The sequence below is a fragment of the Typha angustifolia genome, chromosome 2 (assembly GCF_048772165.1).
Source record: "Typha angustifolia cultivar Huaian chromosome 2, ASM4877216v1, whole genome shotgun sequence".
Taxonomy (NCBI): domain Eukaryota; kingdom Viridiplantae; phylum Streptophyta; class Magnoliopsida; order Poales; family Typhaceae; genus Typha; species Typha angustifolia.
The window spans coordinates 8,692,427-8,713,149 of record NC_133240.1 but is presented as its reverse complement, the minus strand read 5'-3'; the positions used below and the strand labels follow the sequence as shown (position 1 = coordinate 8,713,149).

The window sequence follows — 20,723 nt, the reverse complement described above, 5'->3', positions numbered from 1 at the left end:
AAGATAATTCCACTTTAGAATAAACTTATTAAGAATGGACCAAAATATGTTACCTGCAAATGAGGACTACTTTGGTTTTATAATTTGCATTTTGTGCTTTTCCGCAGAGCTTATGTTTTATGATTAGTAGCTACAATATAAAGACCTTAATTGCAAACATGAGTTCTGGGTCTACATTTGCTAATGTGATTAATGAAGAGGAGTTAGTATGCAAATCGTTCTCTTGGGAACCGACATTTAATATACATACATCTGCCACCAAAATGAGACCAGCATTTGAAAAAAATCAGCAGGCACAACTGCCAGAGTTGTTCCAGTTGCTAGTTTCAGAAGCAACACAATAAGAAGGTATAACTGGTAGGGCTCAAACAAAACTTTCTGGAAGCCATCTTCATTAGTACACAAAAAAAAAGCCTTCTCAATATCAAGCATCTGCCGCAGCGAAAATTTTATGTCAGCTGCGAGTAAATGCCGCACGAGCAAGAAAACTAGTTGCACCATGAGCACCACCTTGTTCTTCTAGCTCTGTGTCTCCCCTTGTTTGTTGCCCTTGTCGCCTCTTTTACGTTTCCTAGTCCTCTTTCTCTTAGTAACATCTGCTGTGTCAGCCTGCATGAACAAACAGTAAGCCATTGTAAAAGGACAGGTGACTCGTGAGTCGTCAAACTATAATTTAGTATAAACCTATGAACTACATGAACAATCGGATCATTCAATAGATATGAGTTCAAGTTATGGACTAGATATAGAAATTATAAGTTGGAATGCTTCAGACTCTGCATAGTACAATAGTTCCTCTACTAGCGTGATAGAGAGAGCTAATAGCAAAGACCTTTCTTCCTGCTGACTTACAAACTAGTTACAGAAGAACAAAAATTAAATGAACATGTATGTAGAGTTAGCTCTCAGCAATCTCAGTAATTTGATCAGATTTTGAATGCCTACGAAGATAAAATTGGTAGCAACATGACAACAGAACAGAAGAAAAAAAGAAAGATTGCTTTCCGTCCAGAAAAATGACAATAGCACACCTGATTTGGTCGAGGGACTGAAGAGTCAGATTTTTGCTTCTTCTTCTTACATGAAAGTGGATTTGGGCCCTACAAAACATCATCAATACATTTATGCTAAATACTTAAAAAAGAACAATGGAGAAAAACATTTATGAACTCCATATTATTAATGCATGTCTTAATTGATAATGAACGATATCATTTTCCACATAATTTGCACTAGGAAAATTACCGATACTTTCTGTAACATATTGAGAAATCTCAGAAATTGGCAGCTAGGAGGAGTAATAAATAGCATTGACAATCAAAATGTCTAACCTTTGCCCTATTCCTCTTGAATTTGCTTTTCCCTGCAACACCAAGCGCCCTTCGTGCAATGGACGGGTTTTGAGCAGCTCCATCAGATTGATCTACAAATTTTTCCTTTAGCTCCTTCTTATATAGATTTTGATACTCTGATTCATTCATATGCAAACGCTTCTCTTCAGTAGATCTAACAAATTCACGTTGATGAGAAGAAGGTTGATCGAGAAACAAGGAGTTCCTAAGACCATACATCACAGGAACACCAGGTACCTGCACTTGACAAACAAAGCACAATGATCTTTTATGCAAAGATTTGAAAATCATTTAGCCGCTTGTTTAAACATTTAGACTTCGTGAACAATGAACCATTAGGCACATTATGCATTAAAAACAGGTCATGGTGGATTATCCACCTCTTCATTGTCAAATATTCCTCTCAAGAAATCAGGTGCCTATACAATACATACATCACCATTTGAATATGCTCGAGAAAAATCTCTCCACTCTATAAATAATATGTTGAAGCATAATTGCAAACTTGCATGAGAGCTCCTCTCTAGCCACAAAGGCTTGCCAACCAAAGATAAAAATCTGTTTGACTACACCAAAATTATCTCTATAGTTTCTTGATAGACAACAACTAAATCATACTAAAAGTTTATTTCCATAGATCGAACACATGGTACACTGCTCAATGAATAAATAAGCAATCTTTACTGTTTTACTACTTCCGACGTAAATTTCTCTAAAGTCTAACCAGAATTCAAAGTAAACCAACATTAGTTTGAAAATTCTGGTACGATGAAAAGTTTTGCCTATCTACGTATGATCACGGAGTTAAAAAAAGAAGAAGTATAAATATAAACTCCTAGATTATGTAAATTCAAGTATCTAAAGAGCGCTAACCTCGCGAAACTTCTTCCGGAGATCGGCGTCCTGCGTGGCCACAAAGAAGTGCTCGGAATTGCCCTCTCCGATCACCGACTGTATGCAAACCGCCGCATTCACTCTCTTCTCATGATCACACCTTTAAACAAAAAAAAAAAAAACAAAAACAAAACAAAACCATCATCACCATCGCCACCAATCGAACAAACCAAATAAAGAGACACAAAAAATCCGACAAAAACCTCGCAGTGATGAGCTGTTGTGCCGCATCAAGAGCCTCCTTATGCGACTCCCCGAGACTCCTAAGCTCCGCGATTATACACCTAAATCAAAATCTACTAGATGAGCAAGCGTCCAAGCGAAGAGTTAGAGAGAGAGAGAGAGAGAGAGAGAGAGAGAGTTAAGGGAGAGAGAGAGAGAGAGGACTTGGTAGTGAAGAGGAGGGTGCGGGCACCGAGGAGGTGAGACACCGCGTCGTCGGCGGGGACGAGGCGGTGGAGGAGGAGGTGATGGACGAAGGTGCCGTCGCAGAGGACCTTGAAGGGCTCGCGGAAGCCGAAGCAGGCGGAGAAGAAGCGCACCACCTTGCGATGACGCTTCTGCTTCTTTACCCTCATGCCGTCAGCTTTGTTGCGGCGGCGGAGGACGGCGACGTCTCCTTCACCGCGGGACTACCGACCCGAGACACGACTCTAGGGTTGGAACTAAGAAGATTGGTGTATTCTTGGGGCCTGGTTCGGCCCATTGGGCTCGTTAATTAAAACACTAACGAAACCTATTCTTCCAAATAATTTAGCGCCTCACCTATTCTCCAATAAATTTTACAAAATAAACTTAAAAGGGAAATATTTACCTTTCTATTTTTTTTATTTATCTTATAAAAACATTCTACAAAATTATTTCCCCCTCCATCTCGTAACCATGTTTGTAGAATGTTTATAAGCATAGTATTACCTTTATATTAAATACCTGCCTTTTGGGCCTATCGAATAACTCGTCATTATATAATTATTATTAGGTTAATTATATTTAAGCTCTTTAAACTATACTCGGTTTTCCTCCTTGGCAAGTGGCAAGCCACCTAATAAAAACCAAACAACTATTCCTCCTCTAACCTCTTAACAATTTTTTTCTAAAAATTTGATATTTTATTTATTGGATATTTTACACGGTACTTTCTAAATAATAAAAGTATTTTTTAAAAAATAATAAAAGTAAAAAAAAAAGGAAGTGAATTGAAATTAATGTAAAAATTAAGGGGGCAAAATAAAATTTCCCTAAAATTAATTGGGAGAAAATCTGGACACAACCCGAGTTCAACGTCCGCTAATTGCTGCCATATACGTCACCAATTTCCGCGCATTCTTCCACGCGGCAAGTCTCCATTTGCTTCCTTCGACTACCCTTTCTTACACCACCCTGTACAGCCAATCCTCTGCCTCTTTTCTATGCTTGTTTGCGCGCCGGACACCTTTACCTTCTCTCTCTCTACCTTCCCGGAAACCAAAGCGAGGTGTTCGCTTCCCTCCTCCTCGTCCTCGTCCTCGTCCACCTCTCTCTCTCTCTCTAAAAGCGAGAAGAAACCAAAGGCAAAAGGAGAAACCCTAGCTCCGCGTGCCCGCCATGAAGCCGCCCATCTCCTTCGGCTTCGTCGCCGTGCTAATTGCTCTCCTCCTCCTCTCCACCATGAAGATCCAACACGACCACCTCAAGGTCTCTCTCTCTCTCTCTCTCTCTCTCTCTCTCTCTATAATCCATTCTCGCTGTCTTCTAACGTACCTCGATCTATGATCAGATAATTCTGAGGCGTACTCCATCGATGCAGACCCAGGTGCGGATCCGTAGAAGCCCATAGTTTTGGCGTTTTGATTCTTTTGTAGTGATTTAGTGTGATTAATTTGTATGAGTTTAGGGGGAATGGAGGAACGAGCTCGAGGGGTTGCCTCGTGGGATCGTGGAGTCGACGTCTGATATGGACTTGAAGCCTCTGTTTCGGACCTCAAGGTTAAAAGTAACTACTTGCAACCCACGATCTATGTTGTACGTTGATGGTTTAAGTCATTAAATCTTTCGGTGCTCTTAAGTGTGATTCTTCTGCACTTTCGTTAAGTGCAATATTTCTGACCTGATCACTTTGGAATTTCGGCTTGTGATAGCAGAATTTTATACTAAAATGTTCGTGAAGCTTTATATAGTTCAATGTGATTCTTGATAGGATCCTATAATCCAGAAAAAAAGGCTATCACTTTTACCATCACGTTATGGATTTTGTCTGTCGATTGATCTTTTACCATTTGGAAACATTAGATCCTTTAGTTTCATTTCGTCTGTTCTTTTACCACCTTGGATTGTTCTTCTTTCACAGCTGAGAGAAGAATGAAATGTCTCTGAAAAGTGGTTATTAGACACTTAAGATATATTGTAATACATGGTGTCTGCCCTTTTGCTCAAGCAGTAGATGATACCAGATAATTTATGTTCATTTTTGCAGGATACTAGTGATAAGTACACTGCTCTCCTTGCAATGGCAGTTGGCATTTCACAGAAGCAGAATGTTGATAAAGTAGTTAGTAAGGTTTGTACATCAATAATATATATTTTTTCTGACAATCTAGTCAGAGATGTTAATTTTTCGTTATCTCCAACATATTATGGAATGCTAATGAATACTTCATTAATTCTCATACTTCAGTTTCTTATGGAAAATTGCTCCATTATACTTTTTCATTACGATGGGAATGTGGATGGATGGCATGATCTCAAGTGGAGTGACAAGGCTATTCATATACTTGCTTATAATCAAACAAAATGGTAATCTACTTTCTTCTATCAAATAGTAACTTAGATCGAACGATATCTTTGTGAGAGGACCAAACGACTAGGAGGGTTATTCTTTATCCTGTTTTTGAGGTTGCTATTTTTATGAGTTGCTGTCTTTGCAATTTGTCAAGTAGATTTCCGTAAATTTGACCTATGGTTCCGTTCTTTCTTTTCTTCCCAAATGAGACAGCGTGAAGTATATGGAATGATTTAACTATATGTCATTTTGATTCTTTGAAGCTATAATCGATACACTTTTGATGCAACTTGTCCAGGTGGTTTGCTAAACGCTTTTTACATCCAGATGTTATGTATATCTATGACTATATCTTTTTGTGGGATGAAGATCTAGGAGTGGAGAATTTTCATCCAGGAAGGTATAACTGTGCTCATTATTGTGAACTTACTGTTTGGATGCACTACAATGTGATAATTAACTATCTTTTAGTGGTATTTAAGTACATGTTAGAATCCTTGCCTCTCCCATTAATGGACTCCCGCACTGGAAAGCAGTAGGTTTATGGTTTGACAATTTCTTTTAGATGTCATATTTGAAAGGCAAGTTTCTGTTGATCAGGCAGGCACTGTCACTATCTGCACATTAATGGTTTAGGCTGCTTGTGCTTAGTTTGATTGTGAGTTTATTCCCTTAACAAATGACCTGAAAAGGCTTGCATTACTAACTATTAGGCGGGTTAAAGAAATGCAGCATGCAAACGAGGATCTACTGCATCCTTTCCTATCTATCACAACCTTTTCATTAAGTTTTTCCTTGTGGTTCTCTAGAAAGCAGCCCTAAATATAGGGTTTAAAGAAGTCCTTTTGTATTGTGCCGTGAAATAGTTGGAACTAAGGGTTGATTGTTTTTGTTGCCTCAGTTTGAATTTCCTCTCAACCTTTTATAATGATGGAATGTTCAGGTATTTGCAGATAATGTTTTCTGAAGGATTGGAAATTTCACAGCCTGCACTGGACCCTGATCTATCTTCTGATATTCATCACCGGATTACAGTCCGAAATAAAATGTTGAAACTCCACCGGTAAATTAAGAGATAACTAACTCATTTTTCCTGCAATCTTTACAAGTTTGCTGATATTTCTCGTGGCATTTCTAATCCTTTTCATTAAGTTTTTCCTTGTGTTATCTAGGCGCATATATGGTTTCCGTGGGAGTGTCAATTGCACTGATGATAGTAAAGGGCCTCCATGCACAGGGTAAGTATCTCTACTTGGGTGGCATGCAATTCTCTCATTGATATTCTGTAACTCTAGTATCACAAGACTAGTAACCTAGTGTGCTCGAGTTGGTTAAGGTTCTGCTAATTTTGATAATTATCTAATACATGAATAATGGATAACTTGTTGCAAGAAATTTATACTCTGATTCTCAGGAAACTGCAGCACCTCTAATTTCCTAGCAGTCATTAGTGATTTACTTGGTCTCATGTAGAACATGAAAAATTAATTGCCAATAGCTGCCTCTGCAAGTAGATTCATTTATGATTTTATGTCTGTTATAAGAACCTGTTATTCTCATCCTGACTGACTTGATATAGGCTTCCCACAATAAGTTTAATGTCTTTGCCATATTTCTTTACCCCTCTTGTTGCTGTCTATTTGACACTGCTGTTTTCCAGATTTCCTTGCTTATTTTGCTGATTGCTGTTATATATTGCAATTTCTTGCAAGATTCATCAGCTTTCGACTGCAACATAATAATGATGCAACCAATTAATATGGTTGACTAACATGGAGTGTTAATCAGATAGCCAGCCAGTCTAGCTGCTAGATTTTTCCTCAGTTTCATTACTATTATTCATGATTTTCTTTCTTGAACGAATCTATTATCTATCGTACTTGTGTGTTTGTGATATATAATTTAGTTCTACAAATTGATTTCCTGCCAATCCTTCATTAATTTGAAATTTTAACTTTTATTCTTTTTCCATTAGGTGGGTTGAAGGGATGGCACCGGTTTTTTCTCGAGCAGCATGGCGTTGTGTGTGGCATCTCATTCAGGTGCATTTACTGGTCTATTTGTTTGTGAAGAGAATCCATTAGAAGTTCCTCTTTTGTAGACAGTTTATATGAAGTGTTATCTTGTTTATCTTTTGCTTAGACAAATATAGTTTAAAATGTTTTCTACATATATATGAAATACTTGCAAGATTATCTTCAGCATTTCTCCTTCTGTAGTAAATTTTACCATAGAATGCAATATATGCTGTGAGCTTTACATTCAAGGGCTTGGCAAATGCTATTATCTTTGCTTCCTCCTGCAAAATTCTTCTAATTCTTGTTATATTATTATTTCTTGATAACTAAGGCACTATTTTCATTCTCAGTTGAGCTTAAGTATTATCACCTTTCGGTTTGTAGAATGATCTGATTCACGGATGGGGCTTGGACATGAGACTTGGTTATTGTGCTCAGGTAATAAAGATAAATGATTCAAGGAATACAGCAAGCACTTACAATGGACTTATCATGAGATTTGGTATTTCAGGGTGATCGAACTAAGAAAGTTGGAGTGATTGATAGTGAATTCGTTGTTCACCAAGGGATACCATCTTTAGGAGGACCATCAGTTATTAAGGTTAGTCCCCAATCTTCAGGAATTATCTAGTTACCTTTATTTGGAGGGATGCTAACCCCTTCTTATCCTCTAAAGATGGCACTACCGGCAGTTTTGAAATTATTCACTGATAAGAATTTATTAATATCAGGAAATTTTGAAACATAATTAGAACTTCATCTGATCTTATTCCTCTTCATCACATTTCACTAATAAAAATTGTCTCTAGTATAACTTTTTTTCTCTTTGTTACTTCTTGGACTTCATCATGGTATGACTTCAGATTGCTATTTTCTTATTTCAGGCACAGACAAGATCCTTGGATTTAAGATCCCAGGTAAGTACCAGTAACATTATTCTTCCTTCTAGAATGTGATATTAATTGTTTATCGTCATTGTTAAAATATAAAATAGACGAACAATTTCCCTTTTAGAATAGTTGGTGAGTTATTATGATGTAAAAAAAAAAAAAAAAAAATCTTGGCTCCAAATCTTGCCTGACTTACCTTGTCAGTAAAATTTAAGAAGACTCCATTCATTTAAGTCCAGAAATAAACAAAAAAATATCATAATATAAATTATAACAAAGTTTTTAGAGTAGTTAGTGTTCATCAGCTTCATGCTCCTGTTTGACAGATTAGAAGGCAGTCAACAGCTGAGCTGGAAAAATTCAAGCATCGGTGGAATAAAGCTGTGAAGGAAGACAAGGAGTGGACCGATCCTTTTGATGAAAGAAGAAGTCTGAGGACATGAGGAACCCTCGTCGCCTCAAATCATTTCAAAACCCAAGGCAGAGTGTTAATTAATCATTGAATTGGCGTCCATCAACGGCGGCTCAATTGTAAACATTTTAACCATTTATGTCATATTTTCTCCCATCCTAATCTTAGATTCCTGATTCCTTTTGGGCATAACCTTGCAGATTCTTCGCTGGATTCCCCACATTTTTTTGTCTTTCGATGTGGAGGTGGCATCACACAACGCCAACCAAACTAACCGTGAATTTTACCCACACACCAAGTTATTTTTTTGGTTAATTCTTATTTTTGGTGTTTCTCTCAATTATACTAATGCTTGTACAGTAACCTGGCTCATGCACTTAGATGCGAATATCTTTGTCTGGTAGTAAAAGAAATTTGATGACTACTCTTATTATTGTGTTGCCATGATATAACTCAAACTACTTTCGAAGCTTAAATCCAATCCCAAGGAGCATAATAATTAGGAATTATTCCATTCCACAACCTAATATTTATTCTATTTTTATTTTATATCCTGTCTTTCCACCCCCTGTTTTCCATTAAATCATAGAAAATACCATGCTAAGGTGTAATCCGTATAAATATAATGGGAGTGAAATGAAAATTAATTTATTAAAATCTATTTGTTATATGGCATTAAATTCTAAATCTAACTCAATTTTGATTCCAATTTTTAATATCCATTTGCATATGGCATTAATTTCTAAATCTAAATCAATTAAATTCCTAAGTTGGTAAGGAGTAGCTGGTGGACTTCGTCCCACGGCGCCACCTCATCCTTTCGCCTTGCTCGGTTGCTCTCCCACTTCTCCCGATCCCAAATTCCCACCCGAAATAAAATTCCATTCCGTTTCACGCTTCATAACTGCCAAAGCGGCGGAATTGTGAAGCGACGGCAAAGAAACCAGTCAACTCTTTTTACCATAATACCCTCCCTGCCCCCCACCCCTTCCTCAGCTCTAACTAAGAGACGGTACCCGATCCCCTTCTCCTCCCTTCGACTTCCGTTGACGAATAAACCGATGCGACTCGCGCATTCCCCTCCATTATTAAAGCGATTCCCTTTCTTCCGATTGCTCTCTCTCCCTCTCCCTCTCCCTCACTTTGTCTTGTTCTTTACGTCTTCTCGAGTTGTTCTCTCGCTTCTTCCTTGATTCGAAGCCATGCTTGCCGCCTTCTTGCTCGGGTCCCTCTTCGGGTTCCTGGGCCTCGTGGCGGTCGAGGCGTTGGCTATTGTCTGGGTCATCGATCGGCTGCGGCGGAAGAAGGCGGCTAACGAAGTGTCGGAAAGGGGAGAGGGACGGGATCTTGATGGCGAAAGGCCCGTTACCTTCCCGTATAGCAAGCAGGTCAGGAGTTTTGAGATTTAATTGATGTTTTTTTTTTCCTGCTCCGTTCTTGTGTTCTTCTACGTATCCGTTCAAATTTGGATAGTTTTTCTTGGGTTTCTGCTTGTAAATTTTCTACTCTTACTACAAAGATTGGAACTTGATGGTGTTTCTTGTAAAACTTTGGCAAGTAGTGTAGAAGTCCTCGTGGATACAACATGCGTACTCATGCCATAATAAGAGTAAGCTTAAGCTCACTTGAGAAATTGGCTTCTCAGAAATTGTTAAAGAGAATATGCTAGAGACATGCACAGCAAAATGAAAAAACATATGTAATGTTACCTAAATTTAGTATCGGGATATGAATATGGTTGTTTTTATTTTATCTAAAAAGATTTTTGTAACCTTCTTCTCTCCATGCACGTTGAGTTAGTTGTTTCTGTACTTATGTGGACCAGATATACTGATCTTATGTGTTTGCGGATAACAGGGTGTTATTTGGGTATTAGAGCCAGACAGGGTTCCAAAGATTAGTAGCGATGTATCAGCAACTGGAGGTTCCAAAGAGCGAAGGAAGAAAAAGGAAATTATGGATGCTTTTCCTGTCAAAAAGCATGCTAAATTGAAAGATCACTCCCTTATCTTGACAGATCTTGATGGTTCTCAAGTAACTATTGAACTTACAGGCTGTACAGTTGCTTCCGTTTCTGCTTCAAACCTATCTTCACGGAAATGGTGAGTGTATTCTAGAGTATGTCTCAAATAGGTAGTTTGCCTGTGATACAGACAGAGTTTACTTAGATGTTTAAATTTGAACATTTTTTCCCTTGAAACATATTGTAATGCCTATTAAAATAGTTAATCTGGATTTATCATTTATCTTTGTGTAAATAGTTCTGTCAAAATCTAGCTTGACATAATATAGATAAACATTGGAAACTATTTTTATAGAGCATATTCTGTCCAACTAAAGATAGGTAAATAGCCTTTCAAGTTTCAAGATCTAATATTGCTTTTTTTCAGGGCTAAGAGGTATCCCATTAGACTGGAAAGCAAAGATTCAGTGATTTATGATGGAAGTAAGACATGCTATCTGTATATTGACACTTCCTGGGAAAAGGAATCATGGTGCAGAGCACTTCGTCTTGCATCCTGTCTTGACAGGGTAAAATTGCGCTGGTATGCCCAGTTGAGTGAAGAGTTCCACAATTATCTTGCTCTTCTGAATGCTGAATACCCTTGCTTTCTCAAGCCTGCAATATTTTTTGGTGAGGCTATGGACAAAACAAATAGGGTTGATGGATCTTCAAGAGTACGCCTTTTCCTGAAAAAGCTTGCTAAGAAGGCTTCTACGAAGACTGGTTTAGAAAGTAAAACAAGTTTAGGTTCATCTCTACAAGCTGAAAGAAAGATGGGAGAGAAATTGCATTCCTATTCTGGTTTATCTCAAGAAGAAAAATCCTCCAGCAATTCATTACCTGATCTGGTGCAACCTAGTTCGCCATCTTCTTTTACCTCGAGTGATAAAGGCCAGCCTTCCATGTTTCCTGATGCAGTTTGTGATGAAAAGTCTGGTCAAGATGAAGGTGCACTTTGTTTGAACTTACTGGTCTCAAGGCTATTTTTTGATGTCAAGAGAAATGCTGAGATTGGGAATTCCATCAAAGCACGCATTCAGGTTATTACCACTTGCATGTCTCTAAAAATAGATTATATCCTTGTATACCATACTGATTTTTTTCTCGCTTTTTTCCTTTGATTAGCGTTCATTGTCAAATATGAGGACCCCAACTTACATCGGTGAAATAACATGCACTCAATTAGATCTTGGAAATCTTCCGCCTTATATTCATAAAATGAGGCTCCTCCCGATGAACTTGAATGAGTTGTGGGCTGTGGAAGTTGATTTTGAATATTCTGATGGAATATTATTGGACATTGAGACAAGGCTTGAAGTTCATGAACCAGAGTTGCAAAATGATATAATGAACACAAGTTTTGGAACAGATTCTATTGCCAACGTTAATTCGGATCTTCTTGAGGGCATTGAGCATTATGGCAATCAGTTGAAATCTTCAAGTAACTCAACTGTTCAAATAGAGAACAAAGGTGAAGAAGAGGAAGTAGGTGAGTCCAAATGCAGTTTATTTCTGTTCTCTTGTTCTTTTTATTTTTATAAATCTAAACTGTTTAACAACTTGCATTTGCTTCTTTAGGATCCCTTTAGTGAGTAAAAACTTTAATTTTTAAATATCAGTCTACTTCGTAGTAGGCCTATCAAAGTAATCAAACCGGCTTGAGCTCGGTTAGAAAATGTGCTGAGTTGATCTTCAAAATAGGCTTGAAAATAATTGAGCTGCGCTTGATCATGAGCCGGTTCGATAAAGTAGTCTTGATAAGGCTTGAAATAATAATAATAATAATTATTATATATATATATATACACACACATATGAGTAGTACTTTCTATACTATATTATATTATATTCTAAAATTTAATTATTATGTACTCTGATCTTATAAAGTTTAGTTCTAAATTCTGATTTTATCATATTCTTTCGAAATACGTAGATATTTCCAGTACTTTATACTTTTGAATTAGGCTTTATTTAGTTTGATCCAAGCCTAAATAAGCTTAATTTAAATGAAGCTTGATCATGCTCGATGTTTGGCTTAAATTAGTTAAGGTTTGAAATTGCTTATTGATTGGTTCATTTAGGCTCGAGCTTAGTTCGAGCTCGCAATTAGTTCGAATTGAAATGGTTCTAATTCAAGCTAGATGACAAATCTAGACTTAAAATTGTTTTCAATTCAAGCATAATGAGAGCTAGGCCCAATCAAGCTCAACTCGATTACATCCCTACTTAGTAGAGCACTTATAGCTTGATGCAAACAAGTTGTAGCCAATACAAACATACGTTGATAAGACAACAATGTACTCCTTTACACGAGCTCATCTATTTAATGAAGATTTTCAATTTTAAAAGTTCAACGTTCTTCTCTTAGACTATCTTTTCATTGTGCCATGTCTTTTTCATTATCTTTGCTTCTTGACTTAGTTCGTCCCTCTATTCCTCCTGTCATATCCATGTTGAACACCTTCTCTAAGGTGTAGTCTGATCAAGCTTGATTGAACCTGAGAAGACAAAGCTTAGATTTAAATGGACCTGGAGCCTAAGATTTATGAGCAGGTTGGTTCATATAGTAATAATTCGAGATTGAGGAAGGCTAATTTTGAGCCAAGCCTCAGCAGATATTTAAAAGGCAGCTGTGTTACATTTCTAATCAGGGGGCTACTCATGTCTTAAGTAACACAGTGTCAGTTAGGCATTCTAGCTCATTTGCCTTGCTATATTTTTAGGTAAACATCATGACATATGAATTTTGTACTTATTCAGGATGAATGGTGGTGCATAATTTTCAAACTTACCACTTAAACTATAATTCTGTAGCATTTATGTGTATATTTTATTTTTAACAAATTTCTGATTTCATTTTTGAGGAATGTACTTTGAGAATGTATGGGACTTGTTTTGCAGAATCCATCTCTTAGCTAATTGCAAAGTTTGAGTTGAGCACTCTGATTTGCGCAACGCCAAATTAGCTATCAGAATTTCATTACTTACTAGGTCTTGATTGAAATATCTTTGAAATCTAAAATCTTACTCATGGATGTAAGTAGAGTTCTGTTCATATATATTCCATGTTGGAATACATCTGTATTTATAGTACTCTGATTCTTTGAAACCAACAACATTAATTTAGTCTTTCTCATTACTGGTCTATTGGCAGATCTTTGGCTATAATACAAGGACTGATAAGAACACTACTGATCTAAAAGGTCATAGGACCTTTAAAGCAATCTGAATTTTATTGAAAGCACTCTTCTATTGTACTTCCAGTAGCATGAATGCATGATAATGTGATTCCCAATTGGTATTACACTGCTATGAACATATGACGTCAGTAGTTTTTTTTCTTGGTTCAGAACTCTATTATCTACAGATATCTCAAATCTTTAAGTATCATCAAGTGTTTCTTTCCGGTAAAGTTGTTTCTGACTTTCATCATTCGACATTTTTATTTTTCAAGTTTTTCCCATGTACTTTACCATATGCATATTTTTCTCATGTTAACATAGATTTGCAATTAAACTTGTGCCTTAAAGGTCATACTCTAAACCCAAATTGATGATAGAATTCATTCTATAATCTCTAGTACAAACAGAAATTTTGTTTATTTGTCAGATGATTTAAGACGCACAAAGAGCTCCAGTTGGACCTCAACTTACATGTCAAGGTGGAAGGCTATTCTACATTCTATTGCTGACCAAGTTTCACAGGTTTCTTTCTTCATCTCTTTTGATCCTTATTGCACATTGTTGGAGTAAAGTAGTTACGGAAGGTGCAAGAACCTTTATCCAATTTGATTAGTCCGAGAAAGTAAATAAATGCTTCCAAAGCTTATGCTTATAAGAATCTTTCAAGATCCAAGCAAATCAACAGTGATCGATAGAGTATGAATATTTTTATGCAATATTCAGCCTACTGTAACTTTTATGAGCTCAATTAGGCATCAGCTAACATTGAAAGATTTGGTATGATTCAGCTGTATAAATTCAACTTTTTGGCCACAAAGTCAAAATCAAATTTGGGTAGTTTTTAAAATGGGTTAAATCTGGTAGTTGTGAAATCCCTTGCTTTCAATGAATTGCTGGTCTTTTACGTAATCGCAGAAGTAACTATTTCATAGTTAATTTTCCTGTAGATAAATATGGTGCCTCCATTTCTTCCTTTCTTTTTCTGTGCATGCACTATCAACATTAAATCATTTTTTTTTTCATTTCATACACTAACTCTGTTCTTTTTTATTTGCTTGATTCATGATACTATATGGAGTTAATTAGACAGGTATAACCATGGCAGCTATATATTTTTGGATGCAGTAAAAGAATATCTACCTTTTGGTACTTCTTTGTATTCTTTGTAGAGCTTGTAAGTAGTTCACGAATAAGTATTCTGTATATGAATTTACCTCTATGCTGGAGACATGCTGACAGTCCAGTTGTGTAACTCCATATGTGGGTTACATGCCCTAAGAAGTGACAGCGGCTTACAATGATCAATATTTTCTATGAAAGGTACCTTTTTGTTTGGCACTAAAGGTTACGGCAGTTCGGGGGACTTTGCGTCTACACATAAAGCCTCCACCTTCTGACCAGTTGTGGTTTGGGTTTCCCTCAATGCCAGAAATTGTTTGGAACCTGGAATCTTCAGTTGGGGACCGAAAAATCACCAATACCCACATTGCTTCGCTTATCGGCAGTCGGTTTAAGGTAGCATATGAATTATTTCTTCATCATTTGCTTGTTCAATCAGCAATTCAGACTTCTATGTGTTTGGCAATCATTTATCATGTTAAGTTTGGTTCTTCTGAAGTCTCATTGATGGGCTGATGCAATGCATCATGAGAAACATTTTATCTGAAAACGACGTTGCTTTTGTAGGCTGCAATCCGTGAAACTTTGGTGCTTCCGAACTGCGAAAGTGTTTGCGTTCCATGGATGTTAGCAGAGAAGGGCGATTGGATCTCACGCGAGGGTGCACCATTTATATGGGGAAATCAAGAAACTGTTGATACAAGAGGGTCTGTTATATCTAGCTCCCAACCTGAGGAACCAAAGTCAAAGTTGGACGGTAGCAACAGAAGAAATGGGCCTTCTGCTTATATTGACACCAAGGAAGAAGTACATGTTGAACATCCACCTAAGGAACCCCTATCCGAGTCCTCCAGTTCTCATGGTTCATCAGTTTCATCCAGGCAACCTTCCTATAGCAGCACAAATGAGGAGTTGAAGATACCACTGTTGAGTACAGAGAGTTCACGAGAAAGTAGTATCCAAAGCAGACAGGAACCTCCCATGGTTTCATCATCAAGGGGGATAGTAACAGTGGAAGAGCTTAATGTGATACATCACGAAGACGATACAAAGCCCAAAAAGAATGGCAGGCGAGCGAGGATGATGGATTTTGGGAAAAGGATGGGAGACAAGTTAGAAGAAAAGAGACGCCACATTGAGGAAAAGAGCAAGCATATTGTTGAAAAAATGCTAGATAACACAAGGACATGAAACGTGACAACTTCATAGAATCACCATTTTATCGAATCGCCACTTTATCAGAGCTCCACAATGTCGTGAAAGTTGATCTATGTCTGCTTCAGGGTTAAAGATGAAAACGTTTTAATCCAATGCATGAGTAGTAGAGGTGGTGGCATACCAAGTAGCCTTGTATATGGAACGTTTGTATAGTCTGAATCACAAATACGTACAAATGATTTACTACTTCTCTTTCACGAATCACCCTTTTGAAATGTATTTATTATATGACGCTCATTTCAATTCATCTTATTTTCTGGAAAAGCAACTGTACAGAAGGACAAGGAAATTATGTAAGGATTTAATTATACAAACACTTGAACAATATTTTGAACTTGGACGAGGAGAGGCTCTTTCTAAAGCTTAATTGCACGCAGAGTATTCCTGAAAAAGGATGGTACTAGATGTCAAACATTATGGTCTTCTCCTGAGCTTCATCTATTAGAGCCTTTTACGCCCACCTGATATGTATATCTTCGGCTCATGATACCTCAGGCATTCTCAGTTGCTTTAGAAACAAAACAGCAGCTTGCTACACCTGTCATTCCAGATTAGATCATCTCCAGTCATTTACAGGAAGACCTCAGAATTAAATTAACAATATGTTCTTATCCTGATGCTCCATCTGCATGATTCCATATGACATGCCATAGTACCTTTCTGCACTGCCAAGTGAGAATTTCTATGTTGCAAAGTTGGATTAAGAATCTCCTGTCTACGTAAGGGAGCAGACAATTGATTGACCAAGCAAAAGACATTTCAGTCCCAACACCAATAACTGTTTGATGCCAGTTTATTACGCTTGACATATGAGTTTTGCTGAAACATATGTAAACATCAAACCGACCAATTAGCATTTAGCACTGCTAATTTAAGTATGATAGGGGGGAACTTCGTGGACATAGTAGAGACAGGCCTAGATGACAAATCTTTCAAAGTCATCTTTAGATTACAAAAAGGTATACTTCAGAAACCCCAGAAGAAGATCAGTTGTCAAGTTGGTATTGAACTCTTCATTATGTAGGCCAGATGATTCCATGCAATGTTATGGCAGAATAGTTTCCTTAACTTTGTGGAAGATTTCTTATGCTTCCAGTTCATTGTATCAGTCCGCAACCTCCTCAGCATATCTGCAAGCAGGAAAGAAGCTCAAATTGATCCAGTCATACCCTTGTATAAGGGCATCTCTCCTCGTACCATTTCTTCAATGGTAGATTGAATTGTTGGGAGTTTATAGTGGAGACCAAGAATCATATTCATATCTTGAAGTGCTTGTATCCAAACTCCGGGCTTGTCATGCCCTCTTCCCAGTCACCCATGCGTCGACCACCAAAAACCACTTGCTGAATGCCCAAGTATCTGGAGACAGAGAATCAAGGTAGCATAGCAGGGTAAACATCAACTGTATCTAGAAGCATGAACCTGAAGTGAAAGTGATGCACCTTCACAGAAGCAATCTTACTCTGAGCTTAATACAGTGAGGCAATTGAGCAATACATCCACGGCAAAATAATCAGATGTTCCAAGGTCCACCCTGTAGTGGAAGTACAAACAGATTGTTTTAAGGCTACATAAGCATTGTAAATAACTACAGATTATTCAAAGACAGATCTCTTACCAAACTCTGCCCCAGTTGTCTTGAAACTCAACATCACTGATATCATGGAAAGATGAAGGCATCATCCCAGAAGCTTTATCAGAATCATATATGGGGTTATAATCCATTGACAAATTTGCCAGCTGTATGCATACAGGTGACGATAAATCAAAGACACAAAACATGATTATAACAGCTATCTAAGCATACAGGTGTCAATAAAGCACTTTCCATATACTTGCCCTTTGATTCTAGTAACATGCATGTCAATCATGATTTACATTCTTTATCTTCAAAAGTTTTCATCATATATGTTCATCGGGTATAACTTTATTCTAATGAAAATTTTCTATGCATATCTTGCAGAACTGAGGTTCAAATTTCCATATAAGGATATACTTGTAAATATATGAATGAATGTACACATAACATATTTAAACAACATTATAGATGGATCTTCTCGGTGGCTTAATTACTCCATAAATTTCACATCTTCTACTTCCTTTCTTCTTACGCAGTTCTAACAGATGGCCAGTCTGCGTATTTCTAAATCTAAAGAAGGAGAAATCTAACCTGCAAATTAGAAGAGTTAAAGGCTCCCAAACGCCCCATGACATACCAAGATTGAATTACCTGCAAAAGGAGATTAAGCATTCACTCTTTGCTAACCAGTTAAAAAAATGCAACTAGACAGATAGACGAATAAGTTTACACTCCCAAGAAGGTCAACATCTCGATCTGATGGAGCCCCATAAAGTTCAAACCATATAAAAGAATCCAGTGGATTAAAGCTGCAAAAAGAAAACAATAAGAAAAATAATGCTGGAAAGAACTAATGTCGAAATGTAGGACCAACTAAGCCACTATTTAAATAAATAAAAAAAGGCGCTGCAGGTACATGTAACAATGCAGCACACCAAGCAAAGGTCTTGATCGAATACAGCTGTCCTTTTGATAAAAAGAATTAAGTGAAGTGTGCCTCTAAAGGTAATCTCAATGTCATTGCGTTAAACGTGCCATGATATGCAACAAGGAGATGTGATTATAAGTGTTTCTTCACTTCAAAGCTATGGGACCAGAATGTATTAGTTCAGCAGAACTTGAAGGCGAATGTCACCATCTATGCCAATTGAACCCTTGAAAATACCCAAACTTCCTATGGAGAACTCTCAGAATCTGATTATGGTTGTAAGAACTGAGAAGTAGATATCTTCATACGGAGGAGCTACATAATACTAAAAGTTCCTCTTTTATTTCTAACTGCAAGTCTATATGCATTGAAACCCTGTAAAGACAATGTCAATATTTAAGGCAAAGAAGCAGAGGAACATAAAGTTGTTATCTCACTCTCTAAAGCTAACTTTGAAAGAAAGAACTGATCCTGTTTTGGATTTTTGAAAGTCTCTTCCTTTCTTCCGTACTCTCTCCTCAACCTGTCACTTGAAGAGATAACTTCTTGTCAAAAACAGCTATGCTTGCAGCTATATTTCATGAAGAATGTTCTACCAAATACTTTTTCGCACCCTTTTCCTCATCATCTCGGGGTCTCCGATGCTATCCCCTAGGACTGCACGAAGCTCTGTGTCGTCCTTGCATGCATCCTCCAATATCCTTGGAGCAGGGAAGAAGAAATAAGAAAAATAACATCACAACAATACTTAAAATTATTATGATAAGCAAGATTATATAAAAAGTCAAGGCCTTTTCCTCTATTTCTCAAGATTATCAAAGTTAAAGGTGATTTTCCTGTTAACCAAAATTAGGTGACAGCTTTGAATAAATACTAATACAACAGCGTTAAAGATGAAGAAATTACTAAAAAGTAAAGAGGCGAGTGGGGCATTATGTCAAACAACTACTGTGCATTGTGGATTCAGTGGAACCACAACAGTACGAGAAAAGAGAGAAAAAAATTACGGACTTGGCCCAAGTTGGGTAGTTGTGCGTTCGATCGAACTCCCTCTTCCGTTTCTCCTCCCTGACCTTAAGCAGCCTCCTCCCCCTCGCCGTCGTCCCCGAACCCTTCGCTCTTGCAGCATCTCCCTCGCTTCCTTCTCCTTCTCCTCCTCCCTCTTCATTCGGCTTCCCTGCTCGCCTTGGCAAAGCCGAACGACTCACGGCCCATCTACTACTTCTAATGTTAGGGAGGAGACAAAGATTAAGAGGAGTAGATCGAGATAAAGATGGTAAATTTCCATTTGAGGAGGAGGGAGGAGGATGAGACGTAAGATAGTAGTAGTTGGATAGCATTGCTTCTCGGAAGTATAGCTAGAAGGCGAATGGGAGTAGAAAGGGAATAAAACGGTGGATAAAACACCGCCGCCGGAATAAGGCATACCGAATGTCGCGATTCGGATCCGATCCGCTTACTAGGAAAAATCCAACAACCTCGTAATCCTGGCCCGGATCCGCCTTTGCCTCCTTATTCCTTTAGGTGTGTACGTACAGTATAATTTATTTTATGGGGAAATTGCACTACACCGTGTTGACCGGATGTTGTAAAAGTTTAATCCAACCAAATAATCTGACATAATAACCCAAAATTTTAGACCAGTTTGGATTTAGTTTAATCAAAATTTAATGATAAATAGGTCAATTTGTCTAATCCGATTACTAAGTAGGTCGTGTTCCGGTGATTACCTCAATTAATTTATGACGAGATCTGTCAACTCATTTATGCCACAATAACTTATTTATAATACGATAATTTATTTATAATCCGATTAAATCGTTTTCGTAGTTAACTTGAAACAAATACATTTATAATCTAAATAGCTTATATAAATTTCAATGACATATGTCACCAGATATCTTATTTATGACCCATATAATTTATTTAATAAATAAGTTATATTATAAAAATTATGATCTAATAAACTGGTTGTATTCATGTTTATAATAACCCGACCAGAATCCAGCTAACTAGACCTAATTGCTACCCCTAGTCTGAACCTAAGTGCAACCGTTAAATCATCATATTTGATGATGCCAACTATGGACTAAGTTTCGTATCATAATATATCATATTTATACGATGAAAGTACTCTCATGCTAAAGGAAAATACTATTCACCTATAAATTATTGTATAGTAACAAAATTGTTATTTCACCTTCTTGTTAATAACAAGCTAATATGTGCACTTTATTCCGGGTTAAATATTTAAGCCAAAAGTATATAAGGGTTTATAAGTTAGGCTAAACCACAGAGTAAAAGTATAATTTCCCTTTAATTAAGCTAAGAAATATTTATTAAGGGAAAATTACAATTGCCTTCGTAT

At 37.2% G+C, this 20,723-nt stretch overlaps 4 protein-coding genes across 5 annotated transcripts; 2 read left to right on the top strand and 2 right to left on the bottom strand.

The window, feature by feature from the left end:
* Window positions 1–170: 170 nt before the first annotated feature.
* On the bottom strand, window positions 171–2,934 carry LOC140771731 (uncharacterized). Its single transcript, XM_073113378.1, has 6 exons — window positions 2,634–2,934; window positions 2,450–2,530; window positions 2,226–2,346; window positions 1,332–1,589; window positions 1,032–1,100; window positions 171–609 (listed from the first exon to the last, which is right to left on the bottom strand). Exons 1-6 carry the CDS (start codon window positions 2,822–2,824, stop codon window positions 520–522), a joined length of 810 nt encoding a protein of 269 aa, XP_072969479.1. The 5' UTR covers window positions 2,825–2,934; the 3' UTR covers window positions 171–519.
* Window positions 2,935–3,656: 722 nt separating this feature from the next.
* Window positions 3,657–8,754, top strand: LOC140771991 (uncharacterized). Of its 2 annotated transcripts, XR_012106243.1 has the most exons (14): window positions 3,657–3,920; window positions 4,003–4,038; window positions 4,120–4,218; window positions 4,699–4,782; window positions 4,900–5,018; window positions 5,303–5,404; window positions 5,948–6,067; window positions 6,177–6,242; window positions 6,980–7,046; window positions 7,407–7,460; window positions 7,534–7,623; window positions 7,907–7,939; window positions 8,239–8,443; window positions 8,525–8,754. XR_012106243.1 is itself a non-coding variant. In XM_073113856.1 (13 exons), exons 1-13 carry the CDS (start codon window positions 3,831–3,833, stop codon window positions 8,353–8,355), a joined length of 1,077 nt encoding a protein of 358 aa, XP_072969957.1. In that variant the 5' UTR covers window positions 3,657–3,830; the 3' UTR covers window positions 8,356–8,754. The 2 variants fall into 2 exon arrangements, 1 of the variants encoding a protein (XP_072969957.1); XM_073113856.1 differs by having other exon boundaries at window positions 8,239–8,754.
* Window positions 8,755–9,149: 395 nt separating this feature from the next.
* Window positions 9,150–16,034, top strand: LOC140771986 (uncharacterized). Its single transcript, XM_073113848.1, has 7 exons — window positions 9,150–9,712; window positions 10,182–10,426; window positions 10,715–11,369; window positions 11,455–11,818; window positions 13,939–14,033; window positions 14,832–15,026; window positions 15,198–16,034. Exons 1-7 carry the CDS (start codon window positions 9,527–9,529, stop codon window positions 15,819–15,821), a joined length of 2,364 nt encoding a protein of 787 aa, XP_072969949.1. The 5' UTR covers window positions 9,150–9,526; the 3' UTR covers window positions 15,822–16,034.
* Window positions 16,035–16,181: 147 nt separating this feature from the next.
* On the bottom strand, window positions 16,182–19,732 carry LOC140771997 (uncharacterized). The gene is made up of 8 exons (XM_073113869.1): window positions 19,367–19,732; window positions 18,969–19,056; window positions 18,793–18,878; window positions 18,158–18,236; window positions 18,019–18,078; window positions 17,467–17,588; window positions 17,311–17,382; window positions 16,182–17,207 (listed from the first exon to the last, which is right to left on the bottom strand). Exons 1-8 carry the CDS (start codon window positions 19,693–19,695, stop codon window positions 17,105–17,107), a joined length of 939 nt encoding a protein of 312 aa, XP_072969970.1. The 5' UTR covers window positions 19,696–19,732; the 3' UTR covers window positions 16,182–17,104.
* Between the last annotated feature and the right edge of the window lie 991 nt (window positions 19,733–20,723).